At 41.7% G+C, this 18,695-nt stretch overlaps 1 protein-coding gene across 2 annotated transcripts in view; it reads right to left on the bottom strand.

Moving 5' to 3' along the window:
• Window positions 1–18,695, bottom strand: part of themis (thymocyte selection associated) — a 137,108-nt gene that overhangs the window by 79,345 nt on the left and 39,068 nt on the right. For both annotated transcript variants that reach the window (XM_039747492.1, XM_039747493.1), the window contains exon 2: window positions 10,647–10,796. In XM_039747492.1, coding sequence (XP_039603426.1) covers window positions 10,647–10,796 — 150 coding nt within the window. The remainder of the gene's footprint in view (window positions 1–10,646; window positions 10,797–18,695) is intronic.

Below are 18,695 nucleotides of genomic sequence, written 5' to 3'. Positions count from 1 at the left end.
CTCTAAACCGGTACTAAACTGCAGTCAAAACGCAAACTGAGCCGAACCAAGGTGAGCTGTACTGAACCGTGCTGTGCCGTACTATGCAGTGGAAAAGCGCCATAAGAGCGGTCGTTAAATTACGTATTTTGGCTTAGAGGTGTAGGGACACCTGGGGCAGCAAGACAGAGCTGTGGTGAAGCTGCCTCAGGACTTACTGACACGGGAAGAAGTTGCAGGAAAACGTCCTAGAAAGAGTCCTAGGGAGTGCCATAATGCCACCTCAGCACCTTTACCTCTTTGAGTGTGGAGTCTGGGGGGGTGCATTGGTGCCAATGTGACAGGTGAGGGAGCTGGCATAGTTGCCGAATGGATGTGTAACTCCATTGGACATTGAGGAGTTCAAAGCCAGTTTAGTAAGGACCAGAGAGGCAGCAGGGGTTGGTTTCTGTTTGTTGTTCACCATTTTGTATACCTCTTCTGTGTTAATCTTTTGGGTATAATGAATACCTTTATTTTATTTTATTTTTTTTTTTACTTTATTCTCTTTTGCGGTTCAGGAACCTTCTATTATAACCACTGAAGATGTGGTATGGCAGCACAGAGGTTCACACTGCCGCCTCTCAGCTCCAAAGCCACAGGTTCAGTTTGTCTCGGCCACTGTCTGGGTGAAGTGTTCATGTCGGCTTTCTTTTCTGGTTTTCAAGTCAAGCTAAAATGGCAACTGCAGATCGTCCCAGCGTGGGTCACTGAGGGCATTGGCAGGAGCAGCCCCTTTAAAGGACAAACGTCCATGTTGTTTCCTGCTTAGTACACAGTGGATGGTGTGGTGGCCTCTGGCTTTCTGCCACTTAAACAGGTTTCGTTGTTTTTCACTGTACAGCATCCCATCCTTTAGACCCTGCATTTGTCACTTTCTCCACATTTCAGTGTTGAAGCAAGAACGAATAGCACATTGCCAACAGCATTTTATGTTGGTCAATCAAATACGAACAGTGGCAGAATTGCCACATCACAATGTATAAAACGAGTTCTTTAAAGTGAAAGAAGACGAATGTGCTTGTTGCTTTACCACAATTCAGATTAGCGATAAAGAATGAAGAGCGGTTTGCAGTTTGACGTCCGTTCTCATGAATATGCTTCTGGTTAACTGCATAAGCTGTTGTATTACTTGACATTCTTATGTTAAAATTCTATTGTAACTTTTTAAAAAGTACTCAAAACAAATGTTTAGGACTTTAGTTTGAATCAGTATTAGTGGCCTCTGCTAGTTTTGCTTCTCATGTGGAAGTTAAAGACGTGCTTGAAACTCTGGCCAAAGTATTCATGTTTTCACATGGATGACCTTCTAGTCTAAAACTTCCATTTCTTCAGTGTCTTTATTATTCTTCAACAGCAAGTCTAAAATAAATGAAGTTTGTGTTTGGTTTTATTGTGGAAATTTGAGCTTTGAGCTCTAGATGGCAGTGTTTCAGTGGAATGAAGGAGAACGTTGGGTCTGGCGTACCGGTCGAAATGAAACTGATTCCTACAATTGGCCGATGTTATGTCTTTATTTTAATTTTAATTAACGGGAAAATATTTAATATACATTCTAGTCTTCAGTGTAACAAATAGTTATTATTTTATAATTACATTTTACTCTTACTTCAATATTGTCTCATTTTAGCTTAAATCCTTGCTTTCTCACAGACTGCCTGCAGCTAATTCTGTGCAAGACAATATTATCTTCAACACTTCATGCTAGTAAATTAAATCTGAGTGAATGCAATGTTTTAATAATTTGCCCCAAAACTTAGGCAAAGTTTAATTTAAAAAAAAAAAAAAAAGAGTAAAAAAGCTGCAGTATAAATGACAGCAAACTTTCTGCCTTTGTCTGGTGAAAGCCTTCCAGTAAGGTTTGTCAAATGTAAGAGAATGAACTGGACTGAGAGTGTAGAGCAGCCATTATGTATATTCTTCAATTAGTGGCCGAAATAGAATTTATTATCTTTCTGTTTGCACACTTATACTATGTACTCCAGTGTGTCTTATATGTTTTCTCATTTTTCTTATCCATCTATCCACTTCAGTGTCATTTATTCTTTAGTCCTGTGCCTTTACTCTTTGCCACTTCCACTTAGGTGATTGATGGCACAAACTGGGGACAATGACACTTTTAAGCAAGCAGACACCATCACCATGTACGGCAGCTCCACCTCCAAGGCTTAAGATATCCAGAGTCAGCACCGTCGGGACCACACCGAGGTGGAGAAGATGAAACAAATGCTACTGAAGGTCCAGCTTGTACAGTCCTGAACATGAGATTGACAACAAAAGATACCAAAATGGCACGCAAGGTAATTTTCCACACAGAAGGCAAACATTCCCAAAAGGCCAAGGTTCCAAAAAATCACAAGAATGCTGCAAGCTCGTATAAAAAGGATGCGCGTAGTGTAATTTGGATGTGAAATATGACTGATGACAGCATGTATTTCTGATTTTATGAAGCATTCCCAGTGAGTCCAGGCAGCGGGACAGTACGAGTAGGAACTTTCTGCAAGGAAGCGTTTGGAAGTACGGGTTATAATTGATCTTTGTTTAATAAATGCACTGATTGATGGATTAAACTGTGGGTGTCTAAGTCTTCCCATCATGGCGTTCATTACAAATATATACGTTATGAGATTTTGAGGTCTTTTGAGACCCTCCCCAACGGTGCTGCATGCTGAAATGCGGTTGATGCATCTGTCGAGGGTTGCTTGTTTGTCGTGGATTCACTGAGCCAACTGGAAGTTCGGAACATCCCTACGTAACACGTCTGTCACCCGATGGTTGATGTGGGGAACATTGTAACCGGGCCATTGACCTGGTCTCGTCGCTGCTCGTCGCTGTGTCTCTGTGTATTGAAGTTGTAGCTCTCATTTGAATAAACACTCTGACTGTTCCTGTTTGGCGTGGAATAAAGTTGGTTTTCTTGAAGCGTTTGGACTCTCATGGGTGCCAATAGTGACTTCCGTGTCACAATGCAGGGTTATAGGTTTTCTTTTGGTAAGATTATGATTGGGCCGCCACTGGCTATCGTTACGCTAACAGGACAAGTACCTCTACAACTTTATATGTAGCCTGTAGCAATGCATAGAATCAAATAAGCATTTGGCATGTGGCTTTCACTTTTCAACACAACATTACCAGCATGACGTTTCTCTAGCATGCTAAAGTTTGACCCTCAAAGGTAATGTAATGCCTTTGTATACACACATACATACGCTACCGGTCAACAGTATTAGAACACCTCAGTTGTTATGGAAATTCTTGCAGTTTAATATCTTAATGGGTCATTAAATTAAAGCACAGAACAAATAAATAATCAAAAATAAAAAAAATAAGTCAAAGAATCATTAAGTGTACATTTTTGATTCATCAAAGTAGCCACCTTTTGCAGATGTAACATCCAAAATGTGGTAACCCTTTTGATTCAGAATGCCAAACGTGAATGATACTGTGTCCGAGATGGTGGGTGTCATCACCAGCAGTTGCATGCAGCGACTCTGTTAAACTGTATTTCAACGAGAAACAAACACACTTATAAAGAAGTCGTGTGCAGGATCAGCGGCACCTTTACCGTATAACGTGCTTCTCACGCAGTGCTTAGAACATTTAAAGCTGAGCCTTCCCTTAAGCTTATGCTCTTGCACTCCTGTCCTCTCTTCTTCAGACTACATCTGACCCACCCGAAGCTTCTCAGCTGCTGAACCTGCTTGACAAGGAAGGCTTTGTGTTCTTTTAACCTGAAAAAGCGAGCTGAAGCAGAGCAATTGCCGCTACACTTTGTGTGTGAAGTGTGCTGAAGAAAAACTCATATTTTGAATAAAGCCTTGGGAGTGCTTCAGCCTAATTTCAACAATGAAGTTATCTTATTGGACTTGCCTGCCTGTCTCTGGTACAACTCTGTGACCCACACTTTACAACACACACATGAGGTCTGTAACAAGAGGTCTCGGTAGATCTGCATACCTCTAATCTGTAGAAATAAAACTGTAATACCCTCTCTGTCTGTCTTTTGAATTTTTCCACACCATTTGAAGTTATGTATTGTAATGGACACCCGGGTGTTAGCAAGCCCAAAATAAGCCAAGGAATCATTAAGTGTACATTTTTGATTCATCAAAGTAGCCACCTTTTGCAGATGTAACAGCCAAAATGGGGTAACCCTTTTGATTCAGAATGCCAGTCACCACCTCTGCCTCCAGCAAAAGAATCTCAGACCATCCGCACACTGAGGAACCATCCTTTTCTTTCAACTTAACTTGAAGCAGTCATCCTGTGTGATGAACAAAAGATTTCAAATTCTGACTCATTGGTCCATTAGACTTTCTTTCCAGTCTGCAGTAGCCCACAGCCAGTACTTCAAGGCCCTATTTTGTCCTTTAAGGAATGGCTTTCTTACTGCCAAACTTACACCGTCAAACCTGCAGTCCCCTCTCCACAATAGAAACTGAGACTTGCTTTTCTCGACCACTGTTAAGCTGTGCTTGAAGTTGTTGTGCTATAAGGCGCCTGTGATCACGCTAAGCTGGTCACCCTCAGAGATGTCTTCTGATTGGGTTGTGACTTTGGGTCTGCCAGATCTCTATCAGAGTGTCTTCCAGTTTCCAATTGCCTTTGCATTGTGTAGGACATTACTGGACTCACTGACACTGAATTGTTTTGCAATTTCTCAAAATGAAAGGCCTACAAATTCTAAGATTAATAATGGCCTGTCTAATTTCATTTGTTGTTTGTCGTTTTCTTGCCATTAATCACTGGAATTTGCAACTTTCTATAGTCTAATATTGTCCAAGTAGGAGTTCAGAGGGTGTAGTAACACAGTCTGTTCCAACTCTGCTTGAAGACAGATAGAAAATATTGAAGTAATCAGCAGAAGTGGGTACACCTGTGCAAATTGTTTGCTTCAACTTGGAAGGCGTAATTGACTTTAATTGCTGCAGAACATCTGTAGGCTGTAACCTATTAGTAGTTCCCTGAATGCGGCCCATTTGTAATATTCTGAAATTTCATTTTTTTCAGTTTTTGCTAACCTAAACTGTAAAGTCAAACTTCTGGCTGCTTATTGCTTACCTTTTCACCATTTTATGTCATCCATTGTATTTCAGCTGATTAAATTTGAAGAAAAACTGGAACGACTGAGGTGTTCTGAAACTTTTGACCGGTAGCATACATGCAATATGTATTTTATCAAATTAATCTGTTTAATCCAATTCAGAGATAAAAGCAGACAGCATAGCGGTAAAACCACTTAGACGACGACTGTGTATGAGATTTGAAATCGGCAGCAGCTCTCCCCATACCACATCTTACATCCTGCAGTTTTAACATTATAGCCTAACATTTTACTTATCTTTCTAATTAGCTCTGCATATTGCCAGGATGATGACAACGTAGTCATGAAGCCCTTTTCAGAGGTTGCTTCCTGTTCCTGTTCCTTGTATTTATAATTAATGTTCCTTTTTCCTGCCTGTAACAGTTTGTATTTTTGTATCTTACATTTGCTTTTCTAGTGTTTGTCCACTTTTTAAAAGTCTGCATGACTGGCTTCCTTCAAAATGTTTTGGACTTGTTTTGCTCTTATTGGGAAGCAGCGCTAGGCCCTAAACCTCAGCAATCGTTAAGGCACAATGTTAAGTAATGTCTCCTGTGCCATGCGCAGAAACAGCTAAAGGGCTCTGGTGATGGTAGTTAGCCGAAGTAGGGGTCGGCGCTGTTTACGAACGCCTTCTCTCTCCCTCCCTCTATAGAACAGAAGACTGACAGCCATTCCACCTCTGACGTCACTTCCATTGTCCACCCTCCTAGATGCCATATGACCAGCATTTTGGCCATCTTTGAGTTAGTTCTGTTTTGAACTGTGGACTTAAAAGACAACTTGTTGTGTGCTTATTTGTTTCCTACAAACCTTCAGTTCTATGGGGTCCTGAGTGTGGTGCCCCAACCCTTTGACATCTGTTGTAGCCATTTAGTGTAAAAATGATTAAAGTGACAAAATTTAAAATTAGTGTTAGCTATGCTGAGAATGCATAATATTTTTACACATTTTATAAGCTAGTTTTTTAAGTGAGCAATAATGAAGGCAAGCAGTTGGTTCTGTAGGACTTGCTGTTACAGCCCAGATCACCAGAACAAATAAACTAGGACTGTAAATTCACAAAATGAGAGCCTCGTGAGCTAGAAAAGATTACAGTTTTTGAGGCTGAAAATGATAAAACAATTAGCAAAGACACAAAGTGGTCTTCTCCAATAGTCAATATCTGTGTTACTAAGTGGTTCAGATATGCTGACAGAACTGGCAATGAACAAGAACGATTCTGGGCAGTGCAACACTGGCAAACGGAAAACCTCTTGACAAAAGTAAGCAGAGGGCCAAATCCATCCATAGCATTCCTGGGAGTCTCAGAGCTGGAACTTTCCAGCATTCATTTCATGTGACAGGTCAGTGAGGAACAATTCATATGTAAGCACAGAATGGCATTGTAATACAGTCAAACTAGAAAGTAAGGGGACACCTGGGAAATAAGCCTGCCGAGCTTTATTCATTCTACGCATTAAACCTTAGCCTGTTGATTTAGTAGCAGGCCTCTGGCGTGGACTCAGCGCTCTTTCTTTATAGTCAGTTAGCACGCCCTTTGGTACTGGAAAAATGATCTTCGGAAGACAGCTGGACAGAATTTACTTCACAATTTTCAAAGTCACCAGAATAGACTTTTGGCTCAGATTAGGTAGACTTTATTATCCAAGAGGGAAATCTGTTTGCAGCAGGAAAGCACAAAAACATAAGACATTGAAGACATTGTTACAGAGCTACAAGGAAATAAGCAAAGTCAAAGCAGCTGACAACCGGCGTTATCACAAGTACACACTGAAGACAAAGGCGAATAATTACCATTAATAGTACACACTGAGTATTTAGCAGCATCCATACAAGTAACAGAATTCAATGAAAGACTTCTGAAATCTGTTGCTCCTCACCGTTGGAAACTTCAATCTGCAGAACGATAGCAACCACTGAAGTTTAGGAAAAGGAGGATGGTGACTGTCTGACAGAAGTGAGTCGACGTTCTTTGTTATAACAGCTCAGCGACAGAAGTCTGCTGCGAACCAGAAATGTCACTGCTCATCTTTACAAATGTAATTTTTAGGTTGTCAAACCAACATACAGTATAAAAGCAGACAATTTCAATAAAAAAGTGTCATTCTGGTTATGTCCACTTTAAAGAAAAGATGTGTCTGCCGCTTCTTACAGGTTTGTTCTGTGTTAAGGTCAAAGGTTAATCTGATATCAACGATTGTCCGTAGATTTTTGTTGTGCTCTATCATGTCCGCTGTATTCCCTTAAATTAAAGTTGAGATAGTGGGAGGAAGGAAGCACCTCAGGTCTACAACCATATCCTTGGTCTTAGAGATACGTACCTGTAAACATTAAACAAACTCATCGACAGGTCCATGACTGTCCTCCTTCTCTGCAGAAGACTCACAATGACAGAGTCATCTGCAGATTTCAGGATCTGTCTGTCTTTGTGTGAACTCCTGCAGTGATGTGTGTATACGATAAGCAGAAGAGGTGACTGACCGCAAACTAGAGGTGTCCCGCTAGATGTATTAAGGCTATCAGAAAAACTGCCATTGACACTCACTCTTTGTGTTCTATGAGTTAAGACGTTGAGAATCTGCCCTGGCAAGTGAGGGTCCGAACAGAATTTATTGATCAGTTTGTCAACTGAAGTTTGAGGCTGTATTGTATTAAAAGCTGACGAGAAATCCTTAAACAGAACCCCGGTGTGGTTTTTGGCCTTTTCCAAGTGCTCGTACAGCAAATTCAGAAGTGTTGCTGCGGCATCCCCCTGTTTGCTCTGTATGGCCTGGGTTTTGTTAAGATGTTGTTGTTTAATTCACTTCTCAAACGATTTCATGATATGAGAAGTTAAAGGCCAGTGGTCCGAAGTCACTTAATGCTTTTGAGTGTCTAGTTTTTGCTAATGAAATAACAGTTGCCCGTTTCCATAGACTGGACACATGCTGTACATCCATGAAGTGGTGCACCAACTCCATCGACCTTCAAGTGGTCCTCCAAATCGTTTTCATTCAGTCAGGTTTCTGTAAATGCCACACATTCCCAGATCTCTGAAGCTGGCCTGAAAGCCTACACCTGCGTGAACTTCACCCTCTTCGTTTTGGACAGACTGAACAGTTCACATTCTAAGAGTCGGTAAAGGAGATCGAACTCCTCAAAGTTTTAGCCGTTTTTCTTGAATACCTCCTCTTTTCCCTTACTCATATATGAAGTACAGGGAAAAAATTGAAATCGTCCAAAAATTTGATGTCGAGATTATGATGAATCTCCACATTTTAGACCTCCCTGACTTTCTCGTATACGAAGTATGGGGAAATTATTGGAATCCTCCAAAAAATTCAGTTTCGAGATTTTGATGCAGCTACAGAGTCTGATTTATTCACCTTTATTTTTATAATAATTGTTCAATATATTATTATTAATTTGATTTGTTCTTAATGGTTCTTTAATGAAACTGCTTGAATTCCCAAAAAAGAATAGGAAAGAACAGACAAATATAAAAAAAGAAAGAAAAATATAACAAAATTTTACAAAATATGGAGCAAGACAATCCTGCTGCCGGTGGCTATGAGTGCGACACCCTTTTGATTGCTTAGACACGTTCAATCTATAAGATCTCTGCTTTTTATTATTGTTCTTAATGTAAAGTCCCAAGGACTGCAGCAAATTGAGTTCTGCCAATGGTGAAGTGAAATTGTGGCTCTAAGGATCTAAGTAATGCAGTAATTAGAAAAAGTAGATCACTGACAAATAACAAGCAATCTCTTCTTCATTAACGTCCTCTTCTTCTTCTCTAAAGTGGAGACATTCCAACAAATCTTAACAAGTGGAGTGTTTCACCTTTCATACTCTGCACGAGGCAAAAACAAAGCAGCTTAGTTTGTTAAGTTTAAATTCTCAAGTAACATAAGAAGTGTATATCGCTCTTCATTTCTGAACAATATCATCGTGTACCTTGTAACCAGTAGGGGACGCCACTAAGCACCAAACCCCAGACACAGTAACTCCCAACATCATTTCAGGTTCAAATAAAGGAACTGTTATTGCACTTCGTATTTTCTGGGCGATAATTACACAATCACAAGACTCCTTTTGCCCTACAGGTGTCGTCTGATGCTCCCTGGTTCTGACTCGAGGTGAGGTGACGGACCCCTTTTAAGCAGGAGCATAGAATGCTTCTGGTACCTTGGGGCACCCTATTGGAAGCACTTCCAGGTCACTAGGGAATTGGGGAAATGATCCCTTGACAGTGCCCTCTCATGGCACCCAGAGACACCAACAGGGCTGCACTTCTGGGACTCCAAGCTTCATGCACTCCTGCAAGTATCCAAACTGGTATACCTCGAGAGGACCACTGCCATTTGGAGGACAGAACTGCTCCTGGTCTCCAGCTTCTGCTGGTCCATCATTTATAACCTTCCAGCCGGGCAAGATGTCATTCTATTATCTAAAAGGGATGCCCGTTTTTCCTCCATGGCAATAACAACCCCTTATAAAGTTAAAATAAAATCAGACTTGCATTACCATGTTGTATGCAGGAGTGTCGAGGAAAGTAACTAAATTGAAACAGCACATACTGTACATGTTACTTCAAGCTACAAGGTGAGCTCCCAAAACAAACAGAGCCAGAAATGCAGAGCTGCAGGTCCTGAATGCAAAAATCCAGAAAGTGTGTGCTGTAGTTGACGACATTAATTGAAAAATAACAAAATCTGTGCAGCTCAGCCTGCGTTTGCCTGAGGTTGTGTGGGCTCAGAAAGTTTGGTGGGCACAGAGTTTCATTGTGATCCTCCCCTCTTCCTGCCACACAGACAAGTTGGAGAGCGTGCCTGGAGCAGAGGAGAAAAGAGGACTTGTGGTGTTCCGACTTCTTCAGGCACCTGCTGCCAGGTTTCTCCTTTGCAAGTCAACACTTTCACTTCTCCAATAATCTGTTAAAGATCTGAAGTGAGATACTAAATTGATTCTCAAGCCACCTGTCACATGCTTAGAGAAGACCTTTTTTTTTTGTTTGTTTTCTGCTTTGCACCCTAATGCCTAACCCTAACATCTAACCCATCAGAGGGGGAGAAAGCTTTAGATTCGTCAAAAATTTTGATCTCCGGTGTTCGATGGATCTCGTTGTTTTAAGGTCCCCTGTTACCGAAAACACTGATATCTCGATGATGGGTGTGTGTCTGTGTGTCACGGTTTCTTGAGAACGGTCTGGAGCTAAAATGGCTGGACAGAAAAAATACCAAACTCAAAACTTAGCCTGCTATAAGATGATGATGTGCTGATTAGTCTTTGAGCCAAATCCTGGAACAGAAAGAAGCACTATGGAGGAAGCCTCATATACCATAATTCTGCAATTAATTATGAATTCTTCTTGTAAATTGCTATCACAATGACCTATCACAAAGATCAGCATCAGAGCAGTAAAGAATTACTGAAATGTTATAGAATAGTTTGGGTAACTTGGTTTCTAGGGCACAAAGCCTATTGACGCTCACCTCCAAATTTTTTTTATAATATTTTCACATCGCCTAATAGAGAGATTGTCTACTGAAAAAGATCTTACCTGGAAAGTCTAGTGGCAAATCAAAACATGTCTTGTCTTCATCTTCATTGTGAATTTCTGCAGACACTTTTGAGATTTTAATGCTTATAATCTTTATAACCTCACCAGTAGGAAGACAGCATTCATTCCCAAACATCTCATAGATAGAACCTTAAAACAAATAAAAAGTAATGAAAATAACGGTTACTCTCAATGTAACTTTCACAGTCACCAGGTGGCACACAGCAATAGCAATGTCTATAACTTACTAGAGTTTTTATTTAGCAGACACATTTATTAAAAGCAACTTCCAAAAAATTGATGTACACAAGAAAAGTACGTTCTAACAAGACTGCACAAATCTCACAAACGATCGACTAAGAGCACAGACTTCGGGGAACGGCAAAAACGTGAGCTTTCAGGAACACATTACGGAGGATACACTTTGTTAGGATGATTAAAATGCGAACTGTTTTCACCAAACAATCGTATTTCATTCATGATAAGGTTTCTCTTAGCAGACAGTGATAAATGAAACGGGGAAGTTATCGATTTGCATACAGTTTCGCAAAACACAAATTAATTTCGTTAATGAGTTCCAAATAGTAAAACACAAATGTCACTAATAAGTGTTTTGTGGGGAGTTTAAAGGGTTTTTGGAGTAGAAAACAAGTAATATTACTCCCTGAAGACTTGTTCGCACTTTATTTTTTCCCCCCATGGCACAACGCAGGAAATTGGCAGCCCACCAGTACAAGTAATTCTATGTATGCCTCTCAGTCGCGGTATGTTTTATTTATTTTTTTTTTTAATATGATATGCTGCATATTTTCCACATGCAGACACACCGAAGCGCCTCATCTCATACACTTTTGTCCCGCCTACCCTTGGTTGCCTAGCAACTGCCCCTTCCTGTCACATGCACCACAAGATGTGGCTCTTCAGAGGAAGTTCTGCCTCCGATGCACCTTTAGGATTGGGATTACCACGGCAAAGTGGGCTTTGTATTAGCAGAACAAATACAACAATCACTTGATGGTTCAACAAAATGTCTACAGGTGACAGAAAATGAGTCCGGGGACTGTCTGTTTTTCTTCTTTATTTAAATAGTAAATGACAGGCAAGCACATGCAGAACTGATGCATGAGAAGTCATCCAGGCAGGAAATAAACACCCTTCAGTTTGTGCCAATGGACAGAATATCTCTGGAAGCAAAACTCCATTCGTTTTGTGAAGCGAAACGCTGAATTTTGCTGCAAATTCATTTTCATGTAAATCATTTCACTATCAGCCCACAGTAGTAAGACATGCCTGGGAGGAACCTGGAAGAAGACCTTCTGATGCACATGGCAAACAGGTATGTATATATATACATATATATATATATATATATATATATATATATATATATATATACAGGTATATACAGTATCTATATATTATATTCTGGATCACCTCTTTTCTGTGACTTTTGTGCTTTCTGTTTCACTAGCGACAAATGTTCTGTCTTATTGCAAGTTTATGGCTGCAAATAGTGAGAACAGGAAATGAAACTGCAACTACTTTTCAACCAGAGCTTTTGAATTCATGTTGAAATGTGTCTGTGGCCAGCAGCCCAGAAAAGTCAACACAGAGCTATTGATGCACAGCAGGAGGCCAAGATGAGCCTGACTGCCACCTTTGACTGGCAAGATCAGCTTCTTCTTACAAAGAAAGGTCCTAAACAAGACCATCCCATAGTGAGTACCATCCACAACACTTTACTAGCATGTGACTTTGGTTCATTTGATAACATGTGTTGGTATAATTTATCTTTCTTTAGATTTTCCTTGTTCAGTCACCAACACACTGCATTTTAGAGTCGTGGACTCAACCAGCAGACGTATGGTTTCAAATCCAGCACCTGAGCTGTTTGGGCCACAATGAATGACCTACTGACACGCCTGGGTCTTCGGTTTAAAGTTTTTGTCATCATGACAATGGTGGTTACAGGTGCTCACTTTGAGTTCTGGCCCTTTGATGATCTGTGTGGAATTCCCCCTGTGGCAGCATGGGAGTTTACTTGCACTTTGGTTTCCACTCTCATCCTAAAGACACTCACAATTAGGTTGACTGGACTTATCAAAATGACCTGGGGTCTCATTTTTAAGACCTTGCAAAGATTCCATACCAAAATTTCACTTACACTTGAAAGCCAAAAATGACGTACATCCATCCATCCATCCATCCTCTTCCACTTATCCGAGGTCGGGTCGCGGGGGCAGAAGCTTAAGCAGAGAGGCCCAGACTTCCCTCTCCCCGGCCACTTCTTCCAGCTCTTCCGGGAGAATCCCAAGGCGTTCCCAGGCCAGCCGGGAGACATAGTCCCTCCAGCATGTCCTGGGTCTTCCCCGGGGCCTCCTCCCGATTGGACAAGCCCGGAACACCTCACCAGGGAGGCATCCAGGAGGCATCCTGATCAGATGCCTGAGCCACCTCATCTGACTCCTCTCGATGCAGAGGAGCAGCGGCTCTACTCTGAGCCCCTCCCGGATGACTGAGCTTCTCACCCTATCTTTAAGGGAAAGCCCAGACACCCTGCGGAGGAAACTCATTTCAGCCGCTTGTATTCGCGATCTCGTTCTTTCGGTCACTACCCATAGCTCATGACCATAGGTGAGGGTAGGAGCGTAGATCGACTGGTAAATTGAGAGCTTTGCCTTACGACTCAGCTCCTTTTCACCACGACAGACCGATGCAGAGCCCGCATCACTGCGGATGCCGCACCGATCCGCCTGTCGATCTCACGCTCCATTCTTCCCTTACTCGTGAACAAGACCCCGAGATACTTGAACTCCTCCACTTGGGGACGTACATACACAAATGAATAAAGTTAGATTTCTGGAAGCGTACATAACCCTCATCCCATGCCGAGAGAGGATACAGCGCAGTGCCGCACCCACCACATGACAGACTACCTCAAGATCCCAGATTAGGACCCGAGTGCAGCCATTCAATGAGTGACACCTCAGCACCACAGATGGAATGGAACCAGTGGGAGGTTTTTTATGGTGGCTGGAGTGCCAGTTCTGTCACAGACCCCCAGGTACTTCCCTGCAGGTTTGGAGGGCCTACATGCAGGGCTGGATGCAGAAGACACCAAGTTCCTTTATAAATCTCAAATCAACTTCACTTCTTTAGAGTTGTGTTTATCCCACAAAAAAAAAAAAGAGATTTTTGTCAACAATAAAAAAAAGTTATTATGTGAAGTTATTATTACAGAAATGTAAATTCCAAAATGTCAGCATAAATACAGTAGGAAAAGGTAAGTCCAGGGTCCACTGCTGTATTGACGCAGATTTAGTAGACGTCCTTCAAGGGATTTGAGTCTGTCACCAGCGCCGAGCCTAATGTTGCCATCAGGACTTCTTTTCACACTTTTCTCCTAATATTTTCTGCTGCCTCTGCAATGCAGGGTAGAATGTCTGTTCCTGATTTACACAATCGACGCACCCCTTGTGTTATCGAAGGCCACCACTCAAGACTTAGTTGACTTCCACATTTCCCTCGACACGAACATTGACAGCTGCCACATTGTGATTTGTGAACAGTGCTTAGCGGGCAAACATCTTTCTTATCTGTCCACTTAATTACAATCACTTGGTCTTTCTGTCACGGAGCTACTGTTGCACCACAATAACCAAATTCACCGGGCATAACGTGGCGGTTTGGGCATACACTGCCATATGCATCATCTGTGTTTGTGTTTAATGACCAATTCACGTTGTCATCACTATCGCTCGATTCGAGTAATGATTCAACATCAGCTCATTCTCAGACTTCCTTTATGGCCTTCCTTTTGCATCTCTGCCCCACTCGTGAATATTGATGAGCTGCCACAGAGTTACCATAAAGCGGAAAAAAGAGAGAAATATTAATTTTTTCCCCATTTTACCATCCATCCATCCATTATCTAACCCGCTATATCCTAACTACAGGGTCACGGGGGTCTGCTGGAACCAATCCCAGCCAACACAGGGAGCAAGGCAGGAAACAAACCCTGAGCAGGATGCCAGCCCACCGCAGGGCACACACCAAGCACACACTATGGCCAATTTAGAATCGCCAATCCACCTAACCTGCATGTCTTTGGACTGTGGGAGGAAACCCACGCAGACACGGGGAGAACATGCAAACTCCACGCAGGGAGGACCCAGGAAGCGAACCCGAGTCTCCTAACTGCGAGGCAGCAGCGCTACCACCGCGCCGCCCTTTTTCCTGCTTTTTCAACATAAAATTATTTCATCTATCAGACAGCAGCAGAATTCTGTCTCAAGAGTTTTTCAAATTAACACTACAAAAAATATCATCATATGTCACGTCGAGTGTAACTCGTAGATAACCGTGATTGTATAGAATTCCGAGCCCGTGTCACACTTGGGGTTAACTCCATGGCGGTTAAAACGAATTATGCAGGCTCACTTTTAGCCACTCCATCATCTCCCACCAGTAACCACGTAAAGCTTAAGATGCCCTTCTTGAATATTTATGATCTAATCACCAAATAAACTTGGCCGTGTTCTTCACTGACGTCTTTACAGCAAACCACAGGACAATGCAGAAGATGAAACTTCGGTGAATGTGAACTTAAAGAATTGCTGACTGAAGTGGAGGGCTGCCAAAACGTTCTTTTTGGTGGTCTCTCTTTGGGATTCACAAACAAAACACGCAAACAGTAGTAGAAGCAAGTGACAGAAGCTGAGTGGAGGGAGCAAAAATAAAAAAAAAGAAAATGACTGTCGAGTCAATGTTAATATTGTACTACTCACTGTATGTGTCTCTTTGGAATCGACGTACAGCATCCAAACAGCTTTGAATTGCCATTGTGTCAATGAGGGGACAGGGCCCGGGACATCTCTGTGCTCATCTTGTCCTTGCTCGGGTCTCAGAGGCAGTCCGCATTTGGCTGGTATGTTGAGGACAAGCCGTCACAGTGCAGCCAAACAGTAGTGTGGTGGGCTGCACAAGGAGTGAGATTTCAGGGTCAAAACGATTTTTTGGGCTCATGACGATGATGACCGGCGTATAAGTCAGGTTACAACTATTCTGCATTGCAGAGACCCACAGAAATCACATGATCCTTTGTCCCGTTACAGGTTTTAAGAAATGTAGGCTATTTGGTGTTTTTCAGCGTGAACTGGCTGATCGGTCCAGAATCTTACAGTCATCCCGTAGTTGAGTGTTGCCGTCTGTATGGGACGGTACAATCAGTGCTTAAAATGGAAATGAATCACTAGTTTAACTCCCATTTTGGTTCTGACACTTCACAATGGGTTACAGAGGTACTCTGGAGAGCTTTGGGGGCTGACAAGTTGTGATAAAGGCGCCATCGCAGAATGCGCAGAATGAATTTGTTTTGGTAACTTTCATTCGGCTAATGTACAACTAATATGCGTTTGACTAACGTCGTTGTGAGGTCACCCAAATCAAATATCGATTCGTTTGTTTTTATCAAATAGTGTGGAAAGACGACTTCTGGGTCATGTTGTGTGTGTGATGGTAGGCTTCTTGGTAATGCTGCCATTGGCGGTTATGTTGTACAACACACAGCACGCCATTGATAGACAAAATATGAATAAACATTAAGCACTTTGAGCAAAGTTGAAGACGAGCTAATAAACATGCTAATTAACTGGGATAGAATCAGAATATGACTGATGTGTCACTGAAATATGCACAGAGATGAGAATTTCCGTTTACTTCTTTGTCCCGCCATCTGGAGTTGCTAAAATGCCAACACCAAGACAGTGTGCCTGCGACACAGAGATGGTCGAGACGTTCTTTAACTTTTTTACATCCCAACTTTTGTGTAAGAAACGGCTTAAGGAAGTCTTAGGCATGAGGCCCTCATTTACGTCTACTACTTGCCCTCCCAAGCCTGAACTGAAATGGGTGCCTTTCCCATTGTCCATCCATTTGTATTATGATTAAATATGATCATTTTCCAAGAAGTGATTGTAATTTGCTCAGGAAAACACAAGCAGGCAGAGGTAGGAGTTAAACTGGCGGCCGCACGATAAGAAACCATCAAGTGACAAACCCACAAATGCAGATCTAAGCCGTTAAACTCCGGCGAGAACTTTTCAAACCTTTTGCTCCTTGTGATGAATGCTAAAAGCATTCATGCCGGCTGCAATGTCTCATGACTAGCAATAGGACGAGGCCCTTGACCTTGCAATTGACTGAAAGCTTATTGATAACAAAATGAAATCTCAGAAACGAATGAGAAATGCATTGGCATTGCTGGTTGCCACTTGGGTATGATTCAGGTTGCAATGGAAATTCATTCTATTCGCTTCTAAAGCATCCCTGCACGAAAAAAGATATATGGAGGTAATATATATTAATGTGTAAATATATTAATGATCCACTGTTGGGCAAAAATGTGTGTCATTTTTTTTGTTCTTGAAATGTTATTTCTTCCACAGCTCACTTGAATGTTGAGAATAATGGAACTGATTACAATTCATCTGCTAGGCACAGTACTAAAGGATTCCCTCTGGAGACGCTTCAGCCGCAGCAGTGACATCAAAATATTTTACAACTGTCCAATCGGTCCATGCAATATCAGCAAAAAACAGAACTCAAAAATAAAAAAAAAAAAGATTTTCTGTTTTTGTGACCTCCTGTTTCATAATCTTACCCTTGAAAAGGATGATATGAAGAACATGGGCATTACTCAAAAAGAAAAATGCTTTTATCGGACTTTAAACACAAGGGCATAAAGACAGAGAAACTGGCCGACACAAGCAGCCCATGTCTAGGTCTTGTAATGTAGCAAGCAGTGAAGGCTGCACCAGAAACTAATCCAGGCCTTTAAAATTCTCGGGGGCATCCATAAAGCAGAATTCCTGCAATTAAATGATCGACTGCAGATTTAGGGACAGCGGCGCAAATTAAGGGTAAATTATGAAGAAAACCAGGAAACACTTCTTTAAACAAAGAGATAAAACTGCAGAATCCTCGACAACTTTAAAGCATACTGGGTTGCGGTATTGAGACCACTTAACTGTTAGCTGCCCACCTTGATGGACTGACTGGATTCCTCTGCTTTTTGAAATTTTACTTTCTTATATCTTTCAATTTATCCCTGTATCCACCCAAAACCTACTTAGTACCATTCAGTTCATGGAGGCCACCGACTCTCCTGGCATCACATGGGCACAGAGCAGAAACCAACCCTAGAGGTGGACTGTTATTGGGTGAACTGAGAGTTGTGTTAACCCAACAAGCACATGTTTTAGGGGTAGAAGGAAAATCCCCAAACTCTGCTTAATGTACAGTATAACATTATATGATGGAAGTCTATCATGCCTTCACTTGTTCCTTCCTACCAAACATCGAAAGCTTCATTGTTCACAGCTTATACACATAAGATATGCTTGTAGTAATATTTATGCTCTTCACAATTATCTGATTATTTTACAATATTAAGTCCAACCAGGACTTTCTCCATATTATTACCTTGGCATACATTCACAAATCCCTCTTTTTCTTCATGTGTGGATTCTGCTTTTCCAGATTTCCTAGGGTTGTCCTGAAGAACTTTCTGTTAAGTCAGAACTTTACCTCTGAGTGGGAGAACATCTTAAAACTGCATTTTAAGTTCATTCGAATTGAGACAGCATTAAGCACTAGTGCCAAGGTGGCGTTTTTTCAGGGAATTTGCCAGGCTCACCCAAAATTTTCCCTGTAACTTTGCAGTCTGGCCTGATTAGGCAAACTTTCTTTTTCCAAGACCCCCATGATGCTTATGATGCCAATGTAACACCACAGAGCAGTAGCAGCCAATGTTGGATAGGACAGCCCCCACTGAGCACATAATGTTGTAGAGGTGCTACATTATTAACATCTTCGTAAATTAATTTTGTGCCGAGTCCAGTCTTTTGTAGCGTTGTCCTGTTTACATGGTGTGTGTGTGTGTGTGTCTATATAAATATGCTCCCCTGGAAACAATTGGGAAGGATAACTCTGTGGAACCGTGGCCCCGCATGATGATGGGTCCTGTCAATCCAATCACCTGCACCTGAT

Source organism: Polypterus senegalus, chromosome 3 (assembly GCF_016835505.1).
Source record: "Polypterus senegalus isolate Bchr_013 chromosome 3, ASM1683550v1, whole genome shotgun sequence".
Lineage (NCBI taxonomy): Eukaryota > Metazoa > Chordata > Cladistia > Polypteriformes > Polypteridae > Polypterus > Polypterus senegalus.
The sequence above is the reverse complement of the archived record's forward strand: the minus strand, read 5'-3'. Positions and strand labels throughout refer to the sequence as shown.